Source organism: Lampetra fluviatilis, chromosome 19 (assembly GCF_964198595.1).
Source record: "Lampetra fluviatilis chromosome 19, kcLamFluv1.1, whole genome shotgun sequence".
In the NCBI taxonomy this organism is placed as follows: Eukaryota; Metazoa; Chordata; class Hyperoartia; order Petromyzontiformes; family Petromyzontidae; genus Lampetra; species Lampetra fluviatilis.
In genome coordinates this window covers 9,420,607-9,446,924 of record NC_136293.1, presented here as the reverse complement: position 1 = coordinate 9,446,924, position 26,318 = coordinate 9,420,607, and the positions used below count along the sequence as shown (strand labels likewise).

At 44.5% G+C, this 26,318-nt stretch overlaps 1 protein-coding gene across 5 annotated transcripts in view; it reads right to left on the bottom strand.

The window, feature by feature from the left end:
• Window positions 1-4,954: 4,954 nt before the first annotated feature.
• LOC144937630 (RELT-like protein 1) overlaps window positions 4,955-26,318 on the bottom strand; it is a 49,955-nt gene continuing 28,591 nt past the window's right edge. For 3 of the 5 annotated variants that reach the window (XM_078864982.1, XM_078864981.1, XM_078864983.1), the window contains exons 3-7: window positions 20,601-20,894; window positions 18,684-18,770; window positions 15,735-15,798; window positions 10,843-11,058; window positions 4,955-8,362 (exon numbers count right to left, since the gene is read on the bottom strand). In XM_078864982.1, coding sequence (XP_078721108.1) covers window positions 8,182-8,362; window positions 10,843-11,058; window positions 15,735-15,798; window positions 18,684-18,770; window positions 20,601-20,850 — 798 coding nt within the window. In that variant the 5' untranslated portion in view covers window positions 20,851-20,894 and the 3' untranslated portion in view covers window positions 4,955-8,181. The remainder of the gene's footprint in view (window positions 8,363-10,842; window positions 11,059-15,734; window positions 15,799-18,683; window positions 18,771-20,600; window positions 20,895-26,318) is intronic. The other 2 variants (XM_078864985.1, XM_078864984.1) reach the window with 1 other exon arrangement.

Genomic DNA, 26,318 nt, shown 5'->3' with positions numbered 1-26,318 from the left:
CACTTGCAGTGGCACCACAATTTAAAACATACTGTCCCTCCAACCGTCAAATAAGATATCAAGGCCATCATCGGACACTGCTTGTGACCTTGAGGCTCTGAGGCATGAGCTCATGAATTGTAATGCTGAACCCAGATGTAATAAAATAGCCATTCGTCAACTCCTAATCAGCTAGAAGGTTATTTATATAAAGAAGGGTGGGCACGAATGCTATCTTGACAGCCGTTTTTTTGGGATTGAGGCCAGAATTCGAGAAGGCTTGCGCCAGCTGCCAAGTTCAGCACCCTCTCTCCTATCCCAGCACTACAAACACGCTCCAGATATGCATTTACAGCTGAGTTAACTTAGGCAAGAAAAAAAATCCAATTTAATTATATTGTTTCTTTTAATATTTCACGTGCTGGAATGAAATGTACATAGCACCAAACATGTATCTTTATTATTGGATATGCCCTAAATTGTAATGATTTTTCAAATCTATTGATTTGGACAAAATGAAGGTGAATTATTTGATTAGCTTCTAAAGATAAATGTATTTCTTAAGCAAATCTCATTAAGTAGTAAATGAAAACCAGTGACTTAAATTGACAGTTTTATTTTACATTGCCTATTCTTTCTGATGTCAGATTCTCTACTTAAATACAGAGGCAGAAATTCCCTGATAACTCGATCTCCATAAGGGCCGTTCAACGATGTTGAACATACATTTTAAACGCTTTGAAGATGTGGACAATCATTAGTATGATCGTAGTGGCTTTTTTACTTGGGCGTAGTATGTCAACCATTAGGACTGTATAACGTCCTAATATAAATAATGTCCGCCTTTCTTGGGAGAAATGCTCGAAAAATACCCCAGTGTTGGACGTACTCAGACGATCTGACATTTCTTCATCTGCACTGGGAAAGTGATCCCGCATGTCCTATGTTCTAAACGTGTCAATAATTACTTTCACAGATGTATTATTAATGGGACGACGTTCAAATGTGATTGGGAGGTTGCCTAATTTGTAGAAGTATCCATGGTTAACAGAGAGAATAAAACTTGTATGTCCATACTCCATTCGCCTGGTCACTGGTTTACTCGTTGCTGTGGTACCTGTTCCAAACGTATTCTGCGTTTTAACACGTAGGCTTTCGCGACCAATATTAGTCATAATAAAGTTTTTGGGTTAGATCGCGTAAGTATAAATGTGTCGTAACCTTCCACCACCCGACACGGCCAATCAGCAAAAAAGTGCCGGGTGGTGGAGGGTTACGACACATTTATAAATAACGTGATCTAACCCTATAACGTTTATCATGAACATTTATATTTTACTTATTTATCCAGGAAAGCCATGCCGAGTCGTAGGACGCCTTTTGCAGGAGGGTCCTGCATTTGGGGCTTTTTACTTGAAATGTTTTCGGAATAATGAATGAGTGGAAGGAAACTCGGAAGCGCCCAGAGAAAACCACACGCATGCGAGCGGGCAGCACTCTGTCCCCGTGCAAATGTAAACACAGATGCCAATTCGTCCACTTGCTGGACATCCCTCTCCTGGCGAGCTAGTGCACCTCGACGACAAGGGAGTTGCACAACATTTGTGTGACCCACCAAGCCTCGCTGCTACTGCCTCCAGTGCTGGCTTAGAGGCATACACCATCACCACCCAGCCCAATCTTGCTTGTACTGTACGCCTTCCCGAATACGCTATTTGTTTTTTTCTTAAACCAAATTTGGACCGTGATGCCATCACACACTGCCTACCCTTTTTTCGAATAACGTGATGAGGATATTTTTAAATGTTCAACTGTGAAGCATAGGACGCGAATTATTACGGCTAATACTCCCACGGTATTAATCAGGGTGGCTTCTGGCCCTCGAACCATGACCCCTCTGTAACGAGAGGCAAACGTGGCTACCCGCAGAAATGTGATTGACATGGCGCTTCCTTGTCGCCACAGTAAAGACTGCCTTGGCCAAGTTTTACTGCCTTGCTCAAACTTCCATTGTGTTGAAATATCGGAGCTATACGGTATACTTTATATTTCGTAACTTGCTTATCTTTTTCTTGAAATTGCACTCTTAGCGTTTTATTGTTTGTTGTTGTAGATTGCTGACCCGCCCTTACTGGGAATGTGGAAAAAAAGCGCTTCATAGCTCATCAGATTCCTCCTTGAGTCTACTGCCACCTCCACCCATGCACCACGTTACAACCACCACGTTACAACCACCGAGCAGGGGAGCGTCACAGATGAATCGGCGTCGACGTTTGTTTAGCAATGCAAATGGTGAGCCAAGCGCACACACACACACAGGGGATGTGTTTGCAGCGATTCGGGAATGTACCCTTAATGAGCATCATGCAGTTTAAAGAAAGCCCCATCAAATGTTTGAGTATTAAAATAATGCGTAAGTGGATCATGGTTGCGAATAATAATTGTATTCAATGTTGTCCGCACAAAAAGCTGGCGAATACATCGGAGTGGTAAATATTCAGTATACATTTTCACCGGGCAAACTTGTGCATTAAAAAAGACATTTGTACAATTTTGTTTTATTGAATTTCAGTACAAATAAATGCTTATATTCCACGTCGGGTGTGTAGAGTACTCTATATGGCCACGAAATATTATTACATTTGCATGCGTGTTGAAGATTGAAAAATAAAAGGCATGCAATGAAATACTGCACATTATTTCAACCCGTCATTAAAATAATGAACACGGACTGCAAGAATCGAGACGTAAAACGTTTTTTTCTTTCTGAAAGTGAATAAATGTTCGGGAAATAAAAAAATTGGAACCACAGTTTACTTCAAAAAAATAGCTATGACCGTATAATATAGACATCATCAGAGCAATGGAATCATCACGTCTCTTGTCATTCTTTATAAAACGGCACTCGTGTATTAGTCGGACCAATTAAACTGGTCCCAAAATTTACGCTCGAACCCTGTGCAATGGGATCGTTAACGACTCTTCCGTGTGACGTCCCAGACTTATTTGTGCTCGGTGTGCATTCGGCGGTGTCTGACAAAGTTGACAATTCAGCACACACGCAACACACTGCTCAACTACCTAAAAATAAATCCATATGCTGAGTTTGCAAAAGCAAGCCATCTATCGGTCGTCGGCAATTGGAGCAGCAGTCGCGTGTGCCCGATGGAAAAATGCCTTCAAGCGCAGTGGGTTGTGCGGAGAAGTGAGTTTTAATTGAGTTGCCTTTTTAAAAAAAAATCCTTTATATTAAGTTCACTTGCTTGCTTGCGTGCTTACGACCGTGCAAATCTTTCGGTCGTTTTTTAACCCACTTCCCGTGATCCAATCGAGCTGACATTTTGCACAGACTCGTTGTGCGTGACAATTTATTTTCGTGAAAAAATTTTTTCCAAAATTTTCTACATTTTAGGAATTTTTTTTTTATATTTAATTACCAATTGCTTAATGGTGGCAGGCAATCATCTGACCCATAGGTGGCAGCCATCTCAAGCCAGAGGACGAGAGGACTCTAGCCGCCCGTTTCAAAGACCAATGTGGGCTGGGTTGTGGCCCATTGAACACGTACTGTAATTTATTTTCTTGCTCTTTGTAAGAAATTGAAAACACAGCAAGGTCCTCCTGTCATGGAATGTAATGTAAACCAATCGAAAGCAAACAACAATAAACGTGTGCCTATTCGCATATAAAGGATTTATAGTGAAAAACTTTGTTTTTACGGGTTAATTATTTAAATAGTGAACTCGGTGCCAGAGAACTGTTGGGAAAGTGTAACCCTCATCCCCCATCCTCCCACAGAATCTGTGATTGGTAGTGGCCAGCCTCATAGCACCAATATTTAGTGCAGGTATCCCTCGGAATTACAAACGTCCGGTTTAAGCAATTTTGCGTTAAAGAAATTTGACATTCATTCCAACATGCAGATGTTTTAGCGAGTGCCCTGAAAAAGTGAACGCTTGTGTTGCGTCCGAAACGTCGTGATTTATTTTATACCTACGTCACTTTACCGAAAGAACCAAAGAGTATGGATTCCTGCAGTCACGAAAGCTTAAAATCAATCGTATTCATATTTATCATAATTGTAGTATTGTGAAAAGTGACGTGTATAGTTTTTATATTAGGAGCAGAATTATAACGACTGTCCGAAACCCATTCTTAATTTTTCGTATTCAATTAATGGGAAAAAACATTTTTATTTACGAAATTTACGTTTTAACACGTTTTTTTTTTTTAAGAACGCATCCTTTCGTAAATCGAGGGGTACCTGTGAAGCAGTACACTATACACGTCGAAATGGAAGCACAATAATTCTAAATCAATCATCCCGCCATCATCCAAACAGGGTAACGTTCAATTAAAGTATTACACTGCAGAAAATATACAATTGTAAAAAAAAAACAAATAAAAAAATGACAGCCAGCTGAAAGAGGGTGCGGGTACAGGTGAGAATAGTGGGAAACAGATGTGACTACGTTAGCGATTACCGCCATGTCAATAGAAAAAGTAGGCAAAGAAATTACGGTAGTGCATTTAGGTTAACACGTATCACAGCCACTCGTCAGAGATATTCCACATTCAACGTTGGAGGCCGTGAAGATACGATGCTGTAGTGTGCGATGCAGTATACTGAGCGACGTATCCAATGACTTGTTCTTTAAGCGTTACGGGTGTGCAACTTTGTGTCAATTTCATCGATTAATATCGAATTGTAAACTCAACGATGCATGCATCGACCCGTCTAGAATCGCTGTTTTTGAGAAAGTGTCCAGAATGGATTTGACGACGTGACCCCTTGCAGTCACTAAAAGGCCGCTACATTCAACGCATTGGATACAAAAAATGGATTTATGAATCAAATCTCGAGTTTCGAAGGTGGGGCGATGATTCGTTGCACCCCGACTTAACATGGTGCAAAACATATACAGTATATGACTCGATAAACCCCACAAACACAGAACAGTCTTGCTCCAACACACACATGTAAAGTGTTTAATCCATGACGGGCAAATGTATATACACACCTAAATGGTAAGTATGTTTGTCAAAATAAGAGAAAAGGTTAAGTATTTACTGTGGAAGGAAACGTCAGAAAGTTGATTGATACAGAACATTGCAGCACTGCCATTTGTGACCTTGTTAATCATGGTATGATGAACCTACGGGCAGTTTTTTTTAATCCGACCGCCTCTGTACACCCGACAGTATGAATGGGGGCACACTCCTACAGTTATTCGATTAGCAGGCTGTGGATGTATTGACCAGCGCGAAAGAGTGGCCCAAGACACCCTCAAGAGGAGCTCTCGAGAGCTTTTCACCAGCAGTGACTGCCGCAGTCCTGTGCCTAGAAGGGCGACTCCCTCGGCATGGATAATTCTTGCACCCACACAGACGCAACTGAGATTTTAAGACCCAAAAGCCGCAGCACTGTTGTTAAGCATGACTTAATACGTGAGCTTAATTGCGACGTATAAAGCGGGTTTCATCTAAATGGATTTGGTTTCAAGATTGTCTTCGTAATTTCGGCTCCTACGGCCAAAACACTCAAAACAGCGGTGGCGCAAGGCCTGGAATTTATACGGTGCTGTAATTTCAGCGACGAAAATACACCGAACCAGAAGCAACTACCAGCGTTGTGAAAAAATAAATGGTCTGAAGCCAATGGTACGTTAGCCGTTTCATCGAAAATAAATCCGTTATAACGTGAAGGTGGAAATTCAGTTTGCGAGGACAAGCATTCGATTGTCATTGATTGGCTTCAATCTGTCTGGTCCACCTTGTAAAAAATTGCAGCCAAGAATCCAACGTACGTGGAAACGCCTTGATTTGACCCCTAAGCGACAGGCAATCCAGTCGGAACGTCATAGTAACAGGGTTAAGAACGATGCCAGTGCATATTTCAGGACAGCAATAATAAAACACGGTGCGATGCCATCACATGGACGGTTTCATTACAAGTACAACAGAAATTATAATCAATTCCCCATCAAGTTCATTATAACAAAAAAACATTGGCTTTAGAAACTCGATACCCTATATGCCACATTGTGACTTTTGAATGAAAATGGTGTCATTTTATAGACAATAATTTAGTTTTTAATATTGTGCTTCGTAAGCTCTTAAGACAATTAAAATGCAATGCTTTTGTTTATTGCCATACATCTATTTTCATATAATCATGTGCACGAAGGTTCGAGTGGTGATTTGTTTTTGCCGAATGGCATTATCCTCATGCAATAAATACATCAAAATAATTCTGCTGAATGGAAGTGTAACATGAATTTCACATTTTCGCTTTTTGTCACGATTTTCATCAACACGTTCAAGACTGCAACTACAAATCTTAACCAGACATATCACCGCTGCCAGAAAACAGGAGACTACAGATGCGATGTAGGCGTGGATGTTGACATGGTTGAGCTCACTTACAGAGCTCGAGAACAAAGCATTGAGGCCACTTATACAACTTAATAAAATGTCACTCTATACGGTCTAAGGAGTCAGACCCACAAGGGAATGTAGGATCCACAGCCATTCACGTGTAATGACAGCAAGCAGCCCTGTACGAGCAAATAGATTATAGAGAAGGGAAAAAAACCAGAAATTCATGCATAAATGTATATGATTACCATATTTAAACAATTTTGCATCAACACATAAAGTTATTTGGATTTTCTGTCCGTTTTCTTAGGAAATATTTTTTTTGCTCTTAAGTATTGACACTAAGAAAGCTAAATAGAAAGAAAAACACTAATTCATGTACTTAACAAAAAATTATTTCAAACAAACACGGTGTCATGTCAACTTACCACTTTTAAAATGAGCACTATACAGTGTGTGAGTTGCAAATCTACAGAATACAAATTCAAAGCTGCATATTAAAGCAAAACAAAACTCTATATGATACAGAGCTGTACATAGCTGGTCAAGGGAATTTGGCACCTGACTAGGCTTAAAACGAGCAACACAAAGCAATGGCGTAACTGCGTGGAATTTTACGGAATAAAGTGGCAGAACGAGCCAACGCTAACGACGACACGTCAAGGACGTAGCCCACTCGCGCTCAACTCATCCTCTAGAAAGTTTCTACGACTATGATGGCCCTCCTGTTTCTGCCGTGTGTGAAAGGCAATGAGGTGGCAGAGGTGGTGGCTCAAAAGGCCAGAGCCCTGGTGCTGGGCGCAGTTAATTTCCTCGGTTCGAATCCAGGCCGTTGAATAAATCGGGTTTCTCAAGTGTAAATTCATCAATGTTTCTCATGCCCAGTCCACTAATGAGTGCACAACAAAAAATTGTCACGCAAAATAATTTGGCCTTGCACTTAATTTGATCGATTTGACTATCATGCGACGATCATTGCTCTCTGGTGGCAAGTGTGGGTGGCAAAAGTGAAACCCCCTAATTTGTAGATCATAGGTCACTTAAATGGATTTAAGAGGTAGTTCTTTCGTATCTGCTTGAGTGGGCGATCCTCTTAACAGCAAGGTCTGCACTGCTCTGAGAGAAATCCAAATTGATTATTCGTCTCAAGACGTAGCTCCGATAGAATAGTTATAAAATTGGGGGAGCGGGGGCGGAAAGACAATGGGGTGAAAATGTTATAACATTTGGCCACCATTTTCTGGATCTTTCTCCTCCTGTTCCACTTTACAACCCAAAAAAAACGTGCATAATCTTCAATCTGCTTTTCATATCAACAGTCAAGGCAAGTAATAATTATAATGCGACTACAACAACACGCCACTTTGTTGTGGTCATGCCAGCCCATCAAAGAATTCCCGTGTATGGGGTGGTTCATTATCCATGATAGCTGGCGGTCTTGAGCCTGTGGTGGTGGAAATTTCACGTTTCATTGACAGGGACCAGTCTTTCCACAGGACGGCCACGGGTTGACTTCACAACAAGTGGTGCAGTCTCATTAGGTGGAGGTTTTGTTTCTAACAACCATAGAGAGGCAATAACAAGGACGTTGATGATGACGGTGGTCGTAATGATGATGATGACATTAGTGATGGAGCTGGGTTCACCCTGGCTGGAATTTGAACGTGTTCTTTCACAACTGAGAACCACGCTGCTCAGGAAATTGAAAAATAGCCATTGTAAAGTAATACAGAGCGTGCATTTTGCTTATTACTGTGATCAATATTATTGTAGCTATTAGTCGTAGACGAGGAGAATTAAGTATTATAGTCCGTATACGTCTGTTCAGGCCTTTGAGTCAGATATCGTGTCGTCTTTGCCTGGCGACCACGACTTCTTCCACTTGATGCGTGTCGGTGACAGGGGCTTGGCCTCCACTTCCGCCGTGCTGTTGTCCATGACGCTGGCTCGCTGATCCGACATCCCTTGCTTTCGGTCCCGCTCCGGGATTTTCATTACGCGGAACCTGCAGGAGAGAGACAAAAGATGACCCAAGTTGTTCGATAATAAAAAGGAAACATCGGATAATAGCGGCAACGGGCATAGCAACCGGCTGAAATTTTGTTATGCGTTTTTTACATTTGAGGAAAAACTCACAAATAACAAAAAAGTATGATTAATCCCACTATAAACAAAAAGAATTACACAACAGGCGACATTTTGGGCAACGGCCCTTTTCTGCTATGAAGAAGGGCCAATACCCAAAACGTCACCGCTATATATGTCTCCCTCTTTAGAGCAGCGCTATTGACGAATGTGTTTAAGCTTTGTTATTTGTGCTAGTGCACCAATGCCAACGCAGTATGAAAGTACAAAGCGAATACATTTGAGAGATTTGATCATATTGTTTTTTTTTTTTTACAAAATTGTATCTGATGCCAGACTTCTGATTCACTATTTTACATGCAAATAAGTTCCATTTTTTTAAATTCACGTTATTTGGAAACAATGTATCCTGTAATCAATGTATCCTGTTTACGGACAGGACGAAAATGGATGTGTCGTTCATATTAAGTCAAAAATTGCCTTTAGGAGACATTGAATAGATTTGACATTGAAATAAGCTACACATACTGGATTCTATCCTATCCGAGTCGAGAACGGTCAGGACAATACTGTACAATAAAGAATGATCTTCTTGGTTCTTTCGGTAAAGTCACGTAGAAGGGAAGTAATAAAATAATAAAAATAAAACATAATAAAATAATTCTCACGACGTTTCGGCCACAACGCAAGCAGCCGTCTTCAGGTGAAGAATAAAGAATGAATCACAGTACCGTACACCAAGCCTAGTCGTGGCAGTTAAACAGACACGACTGTGTTACGGACAACGGTGAGTTTACTCGACGCAAATCTGACTAAAAACAAATTAAGTTGGACTGGAATAAGTTATTTATCATACTGTTAGTGGACACAAAGTGCACGTTGCACAAGTTGTTTTATTGGCACCGTCGTTAGTTTCAGCGCGTTGTCCTACGAACCAAGCGAGCTCAGTTCAATTCCCAGCCGTGGCTAACATTAACAGCGAGTAATATCTCAACCAGGTCCTGGGCTCTCCCCGTGACCAACCCACGCTGACGAGCGTGGTGAAGTATGGTAAAGATTTCCCCATTACCAATATGGCTTGGGAAAACCTTTATCCTGAAGTGGATAAATAAAGGACCGTGCATTATTCGTATAATTACAAAGTGCATCTTTTTATTGATTTAATTTGTATAAATTACGATTTAAAGCTTTCGTGACTGCAGGGATTCATCTTCTTGGTTCTTTCGGTAAAGTCACGTAGAATGGAAATAATAAAATATTTTATTATTTCCATTCTACGTGACAAGAAGATTAATTTGTATATTTTCAGACAGTTCACCTTGTTGTGTTTTAAAATATGGTCCGAGAAAATCTGCAATAATCCATGATTAAATAAAAATAACGCACAAAATATACTTCAGCCAATCAAAGTGTTTTTGTTGTTGTTGTTGCTTGAGTGGTGGAGGCTTTCCGGAGTAATAATGAGATATTGCCTTTGCAAGCATATTATCTGGGTGGCGTTAGCACCACACCCAGTCACCTTTAGCAGGCAGAGTCGCCCTCATTCCTTACAGGTGACCAAGCTCTGTCTCATTTAGGGAGGTCTGGGTGGCCGGGCAGAGACCTGAATTTTTCTCAAGAATCCGTGAGGCATCGGTTTTTAATGTTTACCAGCAGGAATGCACGACAAACCACGTTCCTAAGCAGGCTACAGAAGTGTATTCGTAAAAGAAAGACGTTGATAACTTTTTTTATTTAATATAAAAAGAATTAAAATGGCATATGTCATAAAAACTATTCAAAGAAAACAAACAAAACAACGCAGGAACATACCGAGCGTCGCCCTGCTGCTTTTACACGGCTAGTGCAGAGAAGTAAATTAAGCGCCGCGGGTAGTCAAGTGACCAGGTTTAACTCTGGCACCAGAAGGGAGTTATATGTTGAGTAGCCTTCTCTGCATTGGCAGCTGATGCTAAAGGGCGGGGTGTTTATTCAGCTACATTTTCCAGGAGGTCACGTAACACAGTTTGTGTGTCAGACGTCATACGCCACGTGTACAGATGTTAACCCGTGGACATGTGACCGCCGGTCTCTACCTCTTGTCTCTAGGTCTCTCATCTCTCTCGTTCAGCTCACCTTCATCTCACTAATCGTGGTGGGCCATAACCTTAGGTGGGCCATAGCTCAACGGGGCACTCTAAGGGGCCTTCATGGGCCACGTCTGGTGCGATCGAACCCAAAAAACCCCCCCTTCATTATGGATAATATTGGTCACGAAAGCGTCAGCGATAAACAAAAGAACCCTTCTATAAGGGAGTCTACGTTATCGGTGACGGGATTGACGTGGACGCCGACATCGGCAAACAAACAAATAGCAAAGACGCACAGACACACGGCGTGATGTAAAGACTCGGCACCCACCTTCCCACGGCCAGCACCGTCTTCTCACCAGGCCGCAGCGGCCGTGCGCCGCCTTTGTTACGGCTCTGGCTGCGCGCCTTGCCGGCTGCCTCCTGCCACTCCTTGGTGCAGCGAGCGCAGCCCGAGTTGGATGAGACCCCGTGGATCGTGTGGCTGTGCTTGTGCATGGCGTGCGAGTCGTCCAGGCTCAACACCGTCTGGTCCGGAGACGTGGGGCTGCGTGGGAATCAGGGTGAAGGGAACCACCACCATCATAATCATCATCATCGTCGTTAAAGTTGGGGCAATTAGCTAATAAGAGTCAAGTTATTTGAGGAATCATTGTAATGGACTACTTTTTTACGGTCGATTACTCGGGTTCCTTAGAACATGGTAGCTGTGCTGACATTCTACCTAAACCCCCCCTACAAGCAACAACCTCCTTTAGTTGAGGGGATGTCACGAAGCAAAATAAAAAAACTTGACAACCCACAATATTTATTTGTATTTTTAAGAAAACCCACACAAGCCTTATTTAAACACTCTACAATCCGCATAATTTGATCACCTCCCACACAGGTGGCTTTACAATGCACTTGCTAATTCCCATGTCACACACTTAAACTGCTTACAACCACAAAAGGCACTTTTTTCAACCATATTTTGTGGATTATAAATAAAAAAAATTCTAGGACAACCTTCAGTTGTAATGTAAAATCAGTGGTACACAATTAATTCTCACGCACATGCTCCAGTGACTCAATGCACCATTTCTCTTCGTGTACTGGACATCGACAGGAAATGCACTTTAGTACAAGACCACGATTATCATGTACGGCCAGCAGAGGGCGCAGCGACTGTGATTCAAACACGTGATTGAAAGGAAGTCAGAACGATTCCCTGTTAAAATCGGCATTGAGGAAGTGGTCGGTGATCTGTTTTGCGAAATTCCTCGTCCCTTTGTGTTGACTTCCCCACCAAGTGGGATTCATTGTATAAACCCCCCAGGGATGATGGGCTGTGTCAACCCCTGAACTAGTATTTTAACTCACGACCTTCCAATAATGGTGAGCCGCTCGCTCTACCACTTAGCCACTTCCTAACCCAAAACTCAAATGAAACAAAGCTCCTGCATAATTTAAGATTTTTGTTAAATTAATAACACAAAAATATACCACAATATAATTGCCGCACAATGGAAATGTAGATCCCATTGTAAATGATATGTTGCACCTAAGCTGTGTAATCTTGCTATATATTTGGGCGCCACAGCGGCGAGATGTTAACTACCTCGCTTGGTATGCAGGAGGCCATGGGTTCGATCCTGACCCGAATGGCTGTATATTTGGAGTTTGCATGTTCTCCCCATGGTCGCGTGGAATTTTCTCCGGGTCCTCCGGTTTTCCCCACCACATTTAGAAACATGCGTTTAGAGTATTTGGCTTCACAATGAATTACCATGTGACAAGCCACTTCGTTGAGCTATGATTTGGGGCCAGTATGCATCTGAAAATGAGCTACATAGCTCAGTGGCCCTTACCTGGTAAAAAAAAAGTAATATAAACACAATGTGAGAAAGTGTTGCTCGTAAAAGCTGCGTAAACGTGTCCCGATTTGTGCCGCGTCAGTATTTGCCAAACAAATTTAGTTGCGAGTCATTTTAAGATTGTTGGGTCCGGTCCGTGACATTATCGCCACACAACGAGCCGCACCTTGTGAACGATGTCACGCGGCGTTTAATACCCACGTGTGAACGCTGCAAAAACACGAGCCAATTATTAAAACGTAACCTGTGTGCGATAATGACCAGGAATTAATTTGTGTTCGTCCTCACGCTCCAGTGACACATACATCGCCATCGCTCCACTTGTCAGCCTCTTCGGCGAGGAGACGATATCCAAAAGCAACGTTTACCAATCTGCTTAACGAGGAGAGTTTTCAATCAGTGCAACATTTCCAGCGATTGACGCATAGATGAAAATAAATGGACACCTACAGACCTGGTGTAGATTATAATGAGAGTAAAGCCAGCACTCTTAGCTGAAAATTACAATTTGATTTTAAGTCATTATAAATGCAATGACTACAATTTGTAACTAATTCGAGGTCTGGACACTTAAGAAAGAAAACGGAAGTCTGAAAGTTATCTAAAAAGTGTGTAGAGATGCAAGAAATTGCACAAGTGTAACAAAAAGAGTAACACATGGATCACATCGCAGAAATCATAGTGACTGTTAAAAAAATACGTGGGCTCAGAGAGAACACGTCGCTAAAAGGGTTGGCAGCAGGTTGGACGAGACTGATAATCGAGCAGCAGCCTGGGGAGGGATCGCCCCCGAGTGGATAACCACGGAGTTTGAGCGATGGGATTAGCTCGGGGCTCGAAGAGAAATGGATTATGGTATCACGGCATTGTGGAAACTGACGACACGGGGGTAACCATCATCCACAAATCCACCGCAAACCCCTGCTGATCTCGAGTAGGTGCATAGACCATCGCACAAACTCCGGTCGTCCTCCCAGCGGCTTTTGGCTAACCGTCGAACAAAGACGGCCGCTGCATCGCGCGCGCTTTCAGATGCGCTTCTGCGACCGTCTGGAACGCTCTCCCTGCCAATATTAGGAAGCCGCTGGGGCTATGCACTTTGAAATCTAAATTGAAAACGAATTTATTTAGACCTGCTTTTTTTGTGTTTAGCTTGTTGTCCTTCCCCCATGGCCTCCAATTAGCACGGTGAGGCTACGTCCGGTGCGAAAGAAGTTCAACACGCATACATACACAGCTGAAGTAGCTCCCAGCACGCGGAGCGAAACGTCGGACATCGTGCTGAACAACACGCGGTAATGGCCCGAAAATGCAGCGGAGAGCTGTACAGCACGGCACAACGGCGAAAACCGACGCAGGAGTTGAAGCAATGCCGGGTGTAGGTCACGAGATGGCACCCAGAGCCAAGCCCATTGCTATGATGGAGGCTCATGCTGGTGAAAATGAAGCTGCGTCTGAATAACAACAAAAGCTCTCTGGGAAAACTCTTTGCATCCGAGAAACCTCGCTGTGACCCATTGCAACCGAGATCAAACGACTGAGCAGAACAATTGAATGTTTGGGCTGCTCCGGTTGCTGCGCGTGTGAAAATTTTCCACCACAGAGTGGATCACATTGTGTGTTGTACCGACTGTCGAGTTCAATGGAAGATTCATGAAGACACCACCCGATTGCCCCCTGCACCACTGTTTATTCCAGTCACGCGATGGTGAATGTGTTTTTTTTAGTGAGCTTATATAAATAGGCAGAGAGCAATGGGAAATAACTGTTCGATAATAACAGCTTCAGAACAATAACAGTCTCGTTGGGGAATAAATGTCAGTTTGCCGTTGACTAACTTTAGGGAGCCATTGGCTCGTTCACAATTTGTATTAAAACGGCGAGGCACTTACCGATACCCCGCTCATGTGATATGGAGAAATCGTAGGGAAAACAACAATTTATTTCAAAGTCTCTGCACACCTCCCACCTCAATAAACGTATTAAATATTGTAACACCCTCCTCTGTAAAATGTGGGGACATCACTTTTCACAATTATCAATCGCCTTTGCAGAAGAAGTTAAGAGGGTCAATAGATACGAATGGGGTATCTATAAAAGGCTCACCTTGCATGTGTGTTGACAAAGTGACTTCATTTAGCCCTGAGTTTCAAGCATGGCTACCAATTTAAAACATCAATAATACGCTCTCAAAGATACGGATAAGATCCACTAATCTATGAGCAAAATTATAATAATGTTCTTTATTTATCCAGGAAAGCCTTTCAGAAGGGTTCTGAAATGGAATATTTGGCCAATTCCATTGATCCATCTTTGGCTTGCGGCAGCGACCCACTTCTAGTAGGGGATAAGACTCTAAACTCCGCACAGATGGAACGCAAAATCCCTTTCTGTACTCCCGCTTTGCAACCACACCAAGCAAAGAAGCACTTAAAGGACTGGTCTCGAGATGGCTTCTGTTTACCGATGATTAAGCCCAGCCAAGACAGTGCGGCTTAAGCAAACTTACTCCTATTGACACAACGGATTCCACGGTACACGAAACAAATTCAGGACACGAAAACAAATTTGTACTGGAAAGCTTCAGCCCGGGCCTGGGTTAAGACTTTGTCCCAAGTTCCGGCCAGCTCCGGTCTCGTGCCGCTAGCCGTGCCGCGTACACATCAGGTCACGTGACCTTGCCCGGCTCTCTGTGTTGAGCGGGTGGATTGTAGGGTAGGGGAACAGTCCCATTGGGACAGACAGAAACTACTTTTGTGGGCTCATCGATCGAATTCCGCACCCCGCTTAGGCACAAAGACAACAAATCGTAAGGCAGGGGGGACTCACGCACTCCTTTATCTCGTGGGCGAGTCCCAGCCAGAAATGGACACTGCCCAAAACGATACGAGAGAAAATTCTTCAGCCCTAGCTCTGGGAAAGCATGCGGTTACTCTGGCAACGGGCGTGGGCTGACACGAGACACCGTCGTCGATTGGATGAATGGTGCAACAGGAAAAAGAAAAGAGACAACTTGCGTAGGTTTTTGCCGTTGTGCCGTACAGCTCTCCGAAGTGTGTTCGGGTCGCACCGCGTTATTATTTTAGCACGATCACCGATGTTACGCTCCACGTGCTCGGAACTAACTGCAGTTCGTGATGAGCCTTACCTGAAATAAAGTGAATGACTGACCGAAATTTCTTCATCAACCAATCTGAATTCGGTTCAATTCCCGACGAAGATGAATGACTTCAGTTCCTGAAGAACAAGAAGCTCCCAGCAGGCGAAGCAAAACGCCGAGCGTACTCATGCCGGAGAACGCGTCGCTGAACGACAGAGACGAGTCTGATAAAGACTTCGACAGTGTTCAATGAGCAGTGTTGAGTACCTCTCAAGGCTCATTTCCGGTTCACACTGCTCAGCTTGCATCTCCTTGAGGGCTTCGGCGTTGGCTGCAAGGAATAAAGAAAAGACTTATGATCTTGGGGGGTGCAATGAATATTCACTTAGTATTAAAATTTGTCCAAATGCATATTGATGAACAATATTTAGAGAAGAGGTGAGATATGAAGACGAAAAAGCCGAGAGATGGAGGGAGACGGCAAGAGCCAAAGAGAGAGGCAAGACGCAAAGAGACGGGTGGAGATGGAGAGACACGGACAGAGGAAGCACGAGAGACACTGTCGGATGGAGAGTGAGGGACAGACACAAGGAGACACAGAGATACGAGGAGACAGAGGAGAAAGAAAAACCGAAGGAAACAGAGAGACTTTCAAATTAATTGCATTTTTTTTTAATATAATCTTACTTTGAATTCGGATCGCTAAATAGCTAGTAATACATTCATACTTGACTGCACGGTGAAAAGTGCACATGTTGAGCACCGACAGACTCAATGGATTTTTGTTAAACAGCATTCCACTGGAATCCGTGTTCAGCCACCCGAGTATAAAAACCGGGTTCTCAAGTGTGGCCGGTTGATGGTCACAAACAACTTAATAAATATATTAAAAAACACCCATTAAATACGGTTCTGCACTTCCTTTGCCAAATTTATCCAGCTCTGACCACATACCTGTCAACCCATATGGTTTACCCGTATTCTTGTGCAGGAAAATATAATTTTCAGGTCCATACGGCGTACATCCGTTTTAATACAGGCAAAAATATATATGTCTTCTTTGTTTGTGTTTCTCCCTTGTGATGGGACTTTGTAGGATGAACATTGAGATTAAGAAGGGCACGGGGTGACCAATAAGGTCTGAATTGGTCTGTAATAAGGAAGGCACAAGGAGTTGACAGGAATGTAAGGATACAAACATTTTGGTTTGATTGCCAGGCCAGCGGACATCTCTATCGCAGGGAGCACGGCCAAAGGGCTGTGCCCTTAGGGTGGTTAAGAGGGTACTTGAAAGCATCTCTCTCTAAAACACGACGTTGAAGGACTGCTCTTGCGATCGTTCCTGAACAGACATTTCCTTATCTCAAGAACATGACACCCGATAGCACAACTGGAAAACAATTGGGCATTTCAACACCACGAAGCGTGCAGTTTTACAAGTGTGAAACTGACGAGATGCTATGTGACTTTACACCAGAAATAAACGTGGACAGAGCACTCCACCAGCGTTGTCCGATAAGCTTTCAAGTTTCCTACCGCACATCGAAATGTCCTGCCTGCCTCGTCTCTGTGTTCCCAACAAGAACCAGGCCAAAAACGTTGGGTACCCAAAGACATTTTCGAATATAATAACAATTTCAAGCATGGCTACCAATTTCTAACAACAATATGCTCTCTAAGATACAGGCAGGTCCACCAACCCATAAGCAAAATCATAGTAATGTTATCTATTTATCCAGGAAAGCCATGCCAGTCGTGGGGGTTGTTTGACCATACTTCACCACGCTAGTCCAATGCGTTTCGGTAAAGGGATAGTGGGAGAGAGGGGTTCATGATCTGTTCAGATATCGCTCGCCACTCACGCTGGCTTTGGCCGGGAAAGAAACTCACGTCACCAGGTTCGTGGTGAAGTGCGCGTGGCACTATGCCACAATGCTCTCCTTCGTTGGTAAGGTGCTATTAATTATAGCTAAAGTAATGTAGTCGTGCTATATTTAGGCGGTTTGAAAGAGATTATAAAATCATACGAAGCATTATGCCGGCAAGCTGCCTGTCCATGTCAAATTTGATAGGGCTAATTATCCTAATGAATACAGATGTAGTGACATCCCGCGATGTCACTGTGTAGTACCTGCCCTAGAGAGGCACGGCGTGCGGTGTAACGACATCGCGGACACCACGAGGATGTGGGTGCAGTACCGGCCCTAGAGGGGCTCGGTGAGCGCTGATCGATAGCGCTGGATGGCACCACGCTAGGCGTGCAGTACCGGCCCCTACAGGATAGGGTGTGGGAGTGACGGCAATGGAAATGGGGTTACTAAAGGCCGTGGCACTCTGGTTGACCCCAGAGGACACGTGACCGGTTAAGTCTACACAGGGGCCCCAAGTGGGGGCTAGGCGTGGTCACGTGGTCGGGGTCGAGATCCTGCTCGAGGATTCTGGAAGGTGGGCGTGACCAAGGGCGGAGCCAGCCACGCCAAAGAGGATATAAGCCGGGTCCCCCAGAGGGATCGGCTGCCGTTGTTCATCCTGAAGAAACCTTCGTCTGCGTTCTACGTCCTACAGAGTCTCCAACATATGGACCTGGACCCGAGCTGTGGTCCTGGTCGGTTGTAGCAGTTACGTTGTAACTAGTGTAGTTAGCCTGGTGGTCACCACCACAGGTTGTTATTCTGTTAAGGGGCAGTTACCCCGTGTGTTGGTGTTAATAAATGTGTTGCCTCCAAAGAGTCTGTCTCAGTTGAACTCACTACACAATTTCAAATAAACTAACTGCAACGTTTACAACTGTCACTGAGCATAATTAACTATCTCACGATTTGGATGAATGGCCTTCCCAATGGCTCCTTAAGGTTAGTAAACCACAAACTCTGACATTTCTTTTAAAATGAAGCTGTTATTGTTATGAAGTTGTTCATATAAACTCACCAAAACAACATTTATCATCACATGACTAGAATGAACAGTGGTCAGAATGCTCACGAAGGGTTCGACTAGAGCGGAGATGGAGTAACCAAACCAAGGCATGCATGAGAGTTAGCTGCATGATGAAGATGACCAAAATACATTAGATTCCCTTCATCCAGTCAGATCTCAGAAGCGGTCGGAAGACGACCGCTTGTGTTGCCATTATTTTCTTTGAACCTATCTACGTCGCGCCGAGAGCGGGCAACGTTTTGACGGACGGACGGGTGGGAAGGGGGCGAAGGAGCTCACCGGGGTTCTCCGTGATGAGTCTCGCGATGGCTCCCACCGTGTCCTCGTGGCCCTCGAAGCCTCCCTTTACGCACGTGTGTCCGTTTTCTGCGCGGTGAGAACACAAACGCGACAGAGGCAACGGTCGTTCGCCACCGTCGTTATCGTCGTACGTCGACGTTTAAACGCCAGCGCCTCGAAAGGTCTGGCAGATCCCGTAGAGTTGACAAAACCGCCAAATACGCTGGGCTGCAAGATTGCCGAACAGATGGCAATACAGCAAGTGGGCTTTCTGAACGCATCTACGCGCGCCTGCCGAGTGTCTATCCCCATCTGGCACTCCAGTATCTTCCGACATGCAAAAAAAGTCTTAAAATGGAAATTAATGAGACTCGATCATGTTCTAGATTTGAAGCTGTCGTGACTGCAAGGATTCATACTCTTTGTTTTTTTCGGTAAAGTCACGTAGGTAAAAAACTTTAAATAAATTAAAACAACTAAATTAAATCACAACGCTCCGAGCACTACGTTGTCCCCACCTGAAGAAGGACGCTTGTGTTGCGGCCGAAACGTCGTGATTTAATTTAGTTGTTTTCATTTATGAATTTTTTACCTACGTGACTTTACCGAACAAACCAAAGAGTACTCGACCATGTGTTTAGTACATTCTGCTCGATGTGTATCTACCATTCACAATTGGGCTGCATGGTGAGCAGCAGGTTACAGTAGAGAAATGGATTCTAGACTTTAACAGCGCAGAACATTACACCCCTCGGACTCGTTAGTTGCCTACCGAGGGCTCCGCGTTTTCGTATCGCATGCCAAACGCTCCTTGAAAAATGGAACTTGCCAACTATGTGTCAAGACAAAAAGGTAAACGTCGTGGCGTTGCGAATCGTTTGCGCGTGCCACCAACAGGGGGAGCTCTAGAGAGCCTCTGGAGAAGGGTGTTCGGTCCACCCTTCCACACTGGCCAGACATCTTGAGCGGCCGTGACTTCCCACACTTTACCCCACCACACGTGACCTGCCCATCGACAAACTGTGGTGGGGGGCGGGGAGAGGGGAAGGCGAATAAAAAAAACCTTGACCATTGTTCTAATGAACTGGTGAACACTGGATTTCAAATCCGGTGCGCCAACCGTTACACCACGGCGGCAAGGAGAAAGGCAAATATTACGACAGCTTCAGTGAGAGTTTTAATTTGTTCAGCTGGCGGAGGCAGGAGCCGGACGTGCCAGCTTTGCAGGTGAATGAACCGCGATGTGCCGAGGCCTACGCCCGTGGACGATGTTGTCACAGGTGAGCGCCGCCACCAACAGCAGGGGTAGGAGCAGCAGCCCGAACGAATAATATTCACATTCTAGTGTTGCAGGCGCATACACGGGCACCACAGTGGGTCCTTCGGTGAATCATAACCATCTGCTGCCACCTACGTTATCAAAATGACTCCATACGATCAGAGGCCTTCTCATTGGAACCTAAAATAAAAAAAGTAGAATTCATGACAAACGTCCTCTTCATAGTTATGGCGGGTAAGGAAAATTTATTTGGAACAGCAGTGGGCTCGTAGTTGCCATGTTTCATTGCTGAACCAGAACTGGCGAATTGCTACATTTCAATCTGGGCAGCCACCCATGATTAAACCAGAACCACGAGTGGAGCTCTATGCGATGGTCGTAGTGCAACCACCAATCTTATTCGCAGACCTTATTCACTCGGCTGCTGGATGAAGGCCTCCCCCACGCCGTGCAGCTCGTGGGTTTAATTTGAGCGCACCTCACCACACTTGTCAGTGCGGGTTGGCTACGACAAAGACCAGTTCAGATATCACTTCCCACCAACATCAGCCGTAGCCGCAATCCAATTCGGGTTGCCGGGGCTCCCGGGCGCGCGACTGTCGCGCCTGTTGGCGCGGAGCTGTGTGGCCACCTCTCACCGGCATCCTTGAGGTCCTCGTGCGAGGTCCCTGGCTCGGGCGTGGACGTGCAGCGGTACCCCTTCTTCTTGAGGATGTGGCACACGAGGATGCCGAGCAACCCCACGAGGATGAACGCCGGCACGAGGAAGACGGCGCCGTAGCTGCCGCCCGTGCCTGCCGGGGTATCCTCGCTCGGGTCCGTGCCATTGAACGCCATAACGTCGGCCTTGAGAGTGGCCTCATCCGTAGCCGAGGCCGCTACGGTCATAATATCGCTCCGATTTCCGCTGAAAGTGCCGTCTCCCGCCTAATCTGGTGGGGGAGGGGCGAAACAAGGTGGCGTTAACGGAGCACCGACTTTGATTTTCTCAGCGTTACGTGCATTCGCGTTTATACACGTGCAGTCATGTGTATGCACGGAGTAGCGTGGTGGGAGGCAGAGGCCAGTGCGGCAAAATCCACTGCTGCTCTGCGCTTCTATGCGCTCGCGCCTTCACAAGACGTACTCGCCGGCATGGTAAAGTATGGTCAAGCAAACCCCCAAGACCGAAACGTCGTTGGAAGGTCCCTCATCATTCAGCTGCGGAAAAAACAAATGGGCTGCGCGTGTATGCACACGCGTGCATGTGCGGAGCGGCAGTATTGCGAAGCGGGCGAACCGACTTTGATTCTCAGAGATGCTCGGTGATAACTGCACCGCAGCTCGAGTCACACGTCAAATGTATGCCTGCCCACGTGTCCCAAGTATGAACACCAAACGAGATGGGTTGCAACCATTCACTCAACTCCACCCACCCGTCTCCGCGCCCCCCCTCCAAATGATATTATTAACGACGCGGTGCGTATAAGAGACTCTTGTGGCTAACGGGGTCAGCCATGCGTGTGGGTATCGGGGGGTTATTTGATTATACTTCACCACACTGGTCAGCTTGAATCGGTGGAGGGGAGCACAGACGGACATTACGTAAATAATTTTGTTGCACTGCCCTATGCTGCTCAAGATGTAGCCCTGCGCAAGATAATATATGCCATCGTTATAAGCCATGATCTATCCACTGCTGTATGAAGGCCTCCCCAAGATATTGTCATCTTCCACGGTCTTGCGATACAACCAATCACCTATGACCAACACGTGAGCTGACCACATTGCTCCTCGTGGGCATGTTCTCTCCATTGGCTGCCACTCCCTCATGAGACTTAACCACTGGCAAATTATCCCACACCTACGATATAGCGCGATTGGATACGTACGGTGCGAAAGAAGTTCAATGTACACACACATGCAAGACATGTCCTGCCCAAGCCCATTTCATTTTCTTGACAGTCAATGTGATTCTAGATTTGAAGCTTTCGTGACTGCAAGGATTCATACTCTTAGGTTTTTCGGTAAAGTCACGTAGGTAAAAAAATAAATAAAATTAAAATTAATAAAAGTAATAATAAAAATAAAATAATAAATCACGACGTTTCGGAGGCAACACAAGTCTCCGTCATCAGGTGGGACCGTCACAGCCAGATTTACTAGTCAATGTGATGCAACTAATTTACATGTCCTTTGATCCACGTGTTCCTCTTCTGTCTCCAAGTGGCTGTAAAACCATCGCACGTCTCCATGCACCTACGTACACTGTTCAGCCGATGAAGTCCAAGTTCATTAATCGTTGACTCTTCTCTTTAGTCAAGGTGAGATCAAATCGATAGAGGTGCATATGCTTGTTTGTTTGTTGCCAAATATATTAACAAAAACTGCCGATCCATGGTTGAGTCTCCTGCAAACTTTCGTACGAACTCGAGTCCATGGAATTAAAATAACCATGGCTGACTTGTATATTTTTTTCTTGTTTCCATATTGAAATCCTGCGAAGGTTGGCCGAAATAGTCTTTTCCCTTCATCAAGTAAATGCCCTTGTATTGTAGCCAAGTTAATAACCCTTGGGAGAACAGAGAGACCATAAAAAGAGCTGCAAACAAGCACGCTCGGGCCAAAAACGTTCGCGACGTGCAGCGAGGGAACAGAGATCGCTGTGCACGCATTGCTAACATCTCGCCGCAGCGCCGAGATGTTAGCTACCTCGCCCAGTATACAGGAAGACGTGGGTTCAATTCCGACCCTGACGCCTGTGTCTTTGAAGTTTGCGTGTTTCTCTCTCTCCCCGTGATCGCATGGATCCTCCGGGTTTTTCCCTCCACATTTAGAATCGGCGTGCGTTCAGAGTTATTTGACTGCTGCTATGCATTTCCACATGATAAGCCACTTCGTTGAGCTTATCATTTGTGGCCAGGTCGCTTCCGAAAAAGACCTATATAGCTCAGTTGGCCGTACCTGGTAAAATAAAAAATAGTAATAGTAACATGTTCAGTGGGGTTGGGCACTGAGCATTTCAGAGTATTTAGCTTTGCTAAATACTCTGAAATGCATCTAAAGATAGATTAAACATTCTCACAGCCTGTTCTCACAAAAACTAAAAAAGCCACACGAAGCCACAGTTGGCAGTTCACCAATTAAAATTAAATGACAAAATATTTAGAGGCTTCAGAGCACAATTTTTGCAGTGTAAAGATTAGATTGCTAGAGATGCAACGCTACCCCGGAGGGTCAACAGTGCTTGCCGTTGCAACCCCCGGAGCGGTGAGGACGCGAGAAAGGGAGGTTTCGACGTCTCTCAAGTCTCACGGCATTCGAAGGTGGAAAGAGCAGGTTCCAGACCATTGCTGTGGATCGTAAATGAGGCCAATTTGAACTCGTTGTTCCCACGTGCCTTGCTTTATTGGCGTGGCACAGCAACGTCGCCAGATTGCGTAATGTGCGTCTGTGTTTGCCATGCAGGTCGCTCCCCAGATTAGGCAACCTAAGAGTCTAAATATAAAAAAGTAATCCCTATGGAGGGAGCGGTGGCACTGCGGGTAGCGCACTATATGCTTTGATCCTGGCAACCGATTCCAGGTCATGGATAATATCAACAGCGAGCGATATCTGAACGGTGCCTAGCACCCCGCACTGACCAGCGTGTGATGTATGGTCAAATCTCTATTGCTGCAGCATGCCCAAGTTAAAAACCACTTCATGATTATAATAATGGTATTGTCCGAAAACGTGGAACGGCCCATGTGCGGATATGGGTTACGTAACAACACAATGGATTTACATTCAGAGTTGGCCAGTTGGAAAATTTTAAAATGTATGCTTTGGTAATGTGCCCGATTGGTAAATCATTGAACATTTGATGGATATTACAAAAGCAATGGGTTACTGCCAAAGGGCACTTACCAAGAGGCACAGGAATATTAATTAAAATATTGGATGCCGAGCTAGCACTGTTGAGCTCCTGGGTTTGAATCGGGGTCTCGGCCACCCGTTATTAAATGAAGTTCACAAGGGAAGCGAGTTGATCGTTGGGGCCCAGTGGTAGCACGTTTGCCGCTTGTTGCAGAGGTTTGCGGTTCGAATCCGTCAGGTTGCCCGGGTCAATACTAGCCATATATAAATAAGGGTCATCTTATTCCCAGCCGACGTGAGGATCCCGCACCGTCATTTGAAAAGAGTAAGCCATTGTGTGCCGTTGCCATGGTACGAATTTGATAAATTACCTGCACATAACTCAATGTGGATTACAGAGACTAAGTATGTGAAACATAGCACCTGCGTGACAGCCTTGCCCTATAAGAATGGCACTAATACCAAATGTGCTAACCTATTGTTAATTAGTATTATGTTCTAAGCCTGGTCACCGATGACTGCATGAAAAACAACAACATGTTAAATGGTATTGCAGCTACTTTGATTAAAATTCCAAGTCTGAGAAGAAAAAAACATCAGCCTGATGGTCCGTGGCGAAGTGCAACACCCTCCTGCGCAAGGAGCAAAAAGTGCACGTGAAGGATTTTTGGGTAGATGTGAAAAATCACTTCTGTAGCCATTTTATGAAAAATCAGGCACACCGTCTCTTCCTTTCATTACAAGATCCTGACAGGGCCAAACAACTCAAGGGTCTACGGATATTTAACCATGTTTTTTTGATTGTTTGTGCGATAAAATTTGTAACCAAGATATCATCTTGAATAAATGTATTTATATAGCATGGATAGGCGCAGTGAAGATACAAAGTGGCAGAGTCATGTCATCGTCAATCGTATTTTTTTTACATAAGGTGAGAGAGAAATGAACACACCGGAGATGAATTTTTAGAGATTTTTTTCATTGCGAGTGACAACGGCGGTAGTCGCGACATGAGGCAGCAGTATCAGCCGTAGAAAGATATCGCTGAAGGCCTACGGAGCAGAAGTGCCTAGGGCCTACAATAACCTTAATCCGTTCTAGATTTGAAGCTTTCGTGACTGGAAGGATTCTGCTGTGTCTTATGACGATGTAAGTAGAGATATAATACTCTTGGTTTTTTCGGTAAAGTCACGTAGGTAAAAAATCAAATCAAATAAATGAAAACAGCTAAATTAAATCACGACGTTTCGGGCGCAACACAAGCGTCCTTCTTCAGGTGGGAACAACGTAGCGAAATAGCCTAAGTGTGTCAATTTTCATTTATTTGATTTGATTTTTTACCTACGTGACTTTACCGAAAAAAACAAAGAGTATGAACCTTAATCCGGCCCTAGATCCTGATAGCACAATTTAAATTGTGGAAAAATACAAAACGTAATGACAAAAAAACCTTGTTTATGATGAGCTGTGATGCTATTACAAGTTTTTCATTATCTGCCCAGGCTTGGCGTGAAATATGATATCCGTACACCATGTTTCAGCTATCACAATGCCACTCTGCTGCCTGAGTTTCAGCATTCGCTGATAAAAAGCCAAGTATTCACCCAAGATACCCTCGACCGAATCTCAAAATAGTTTTTCAAGAGGGCCTGCATTGGGTTGTTTGGCCAATACCAACAATGTATGTCTGCCGTCACGTGGGTGGGAGGAAACCGGACTACCCAGAGAAAACCCACACATGGGGGGGTGGGAGGTGACACTTGACACTGCCAATTCATTGTCATACTTTGAAGCCAAATGCCTAACAATGCTTGAGACTCAGCGATGCAATTTGGAACAAGGCATGATTGTAATTGAGTTGTCAAACCTTTTTGTGTTAATCTACAAGTGTAAATATTTTTTCTACATCTGCAAGCACATTAAAAAGGTCACTGTCCCTATGCTCAAATGCACACTGCGCAGCACACATCGGAATAGATGGTGGAAATTCCACATTTCATGGTGGGGGCCAGTACTTCCACAGGATGGCAGCTCATGGGTTTCCAGCACACGATGTAGCTTCACCAGATAATATGTATTTTATCCACCTTCGAGGAATGATGATGATGGGCCGAGGTTCATAATGCCTGGGGATGTCAGCTGCGCTAAATCCAGGCCAGCGAGTGGGTAAGTTAATGAAAACTACTTTCAATTAACCGCACACACACAAACATGTTTCTTTCTGTTAATGTTAAATTAATATCATCAGCCATGATCCATCAACTGCTGGATGAAGGATGGCTTTCACAAGCTGTATTGATCTCGGGGGTTATTTGACCACCCTTCACCACATTGGGCAGTGCAACGTGGTAAAGTATGTTAAGTTAATATAAAAGGTAAAGGTGCAGCCCTGCAATGTCTTATTCACACCACCGCTGCCAGAAGGGCCTCTATTAGAGGGAGCTCTAAAGAGCCCCTCTCGAGAGGGTATTTTGACTACTCTTCCATGCTAGCCATAATGAACAGCGTTGTCAAATAAA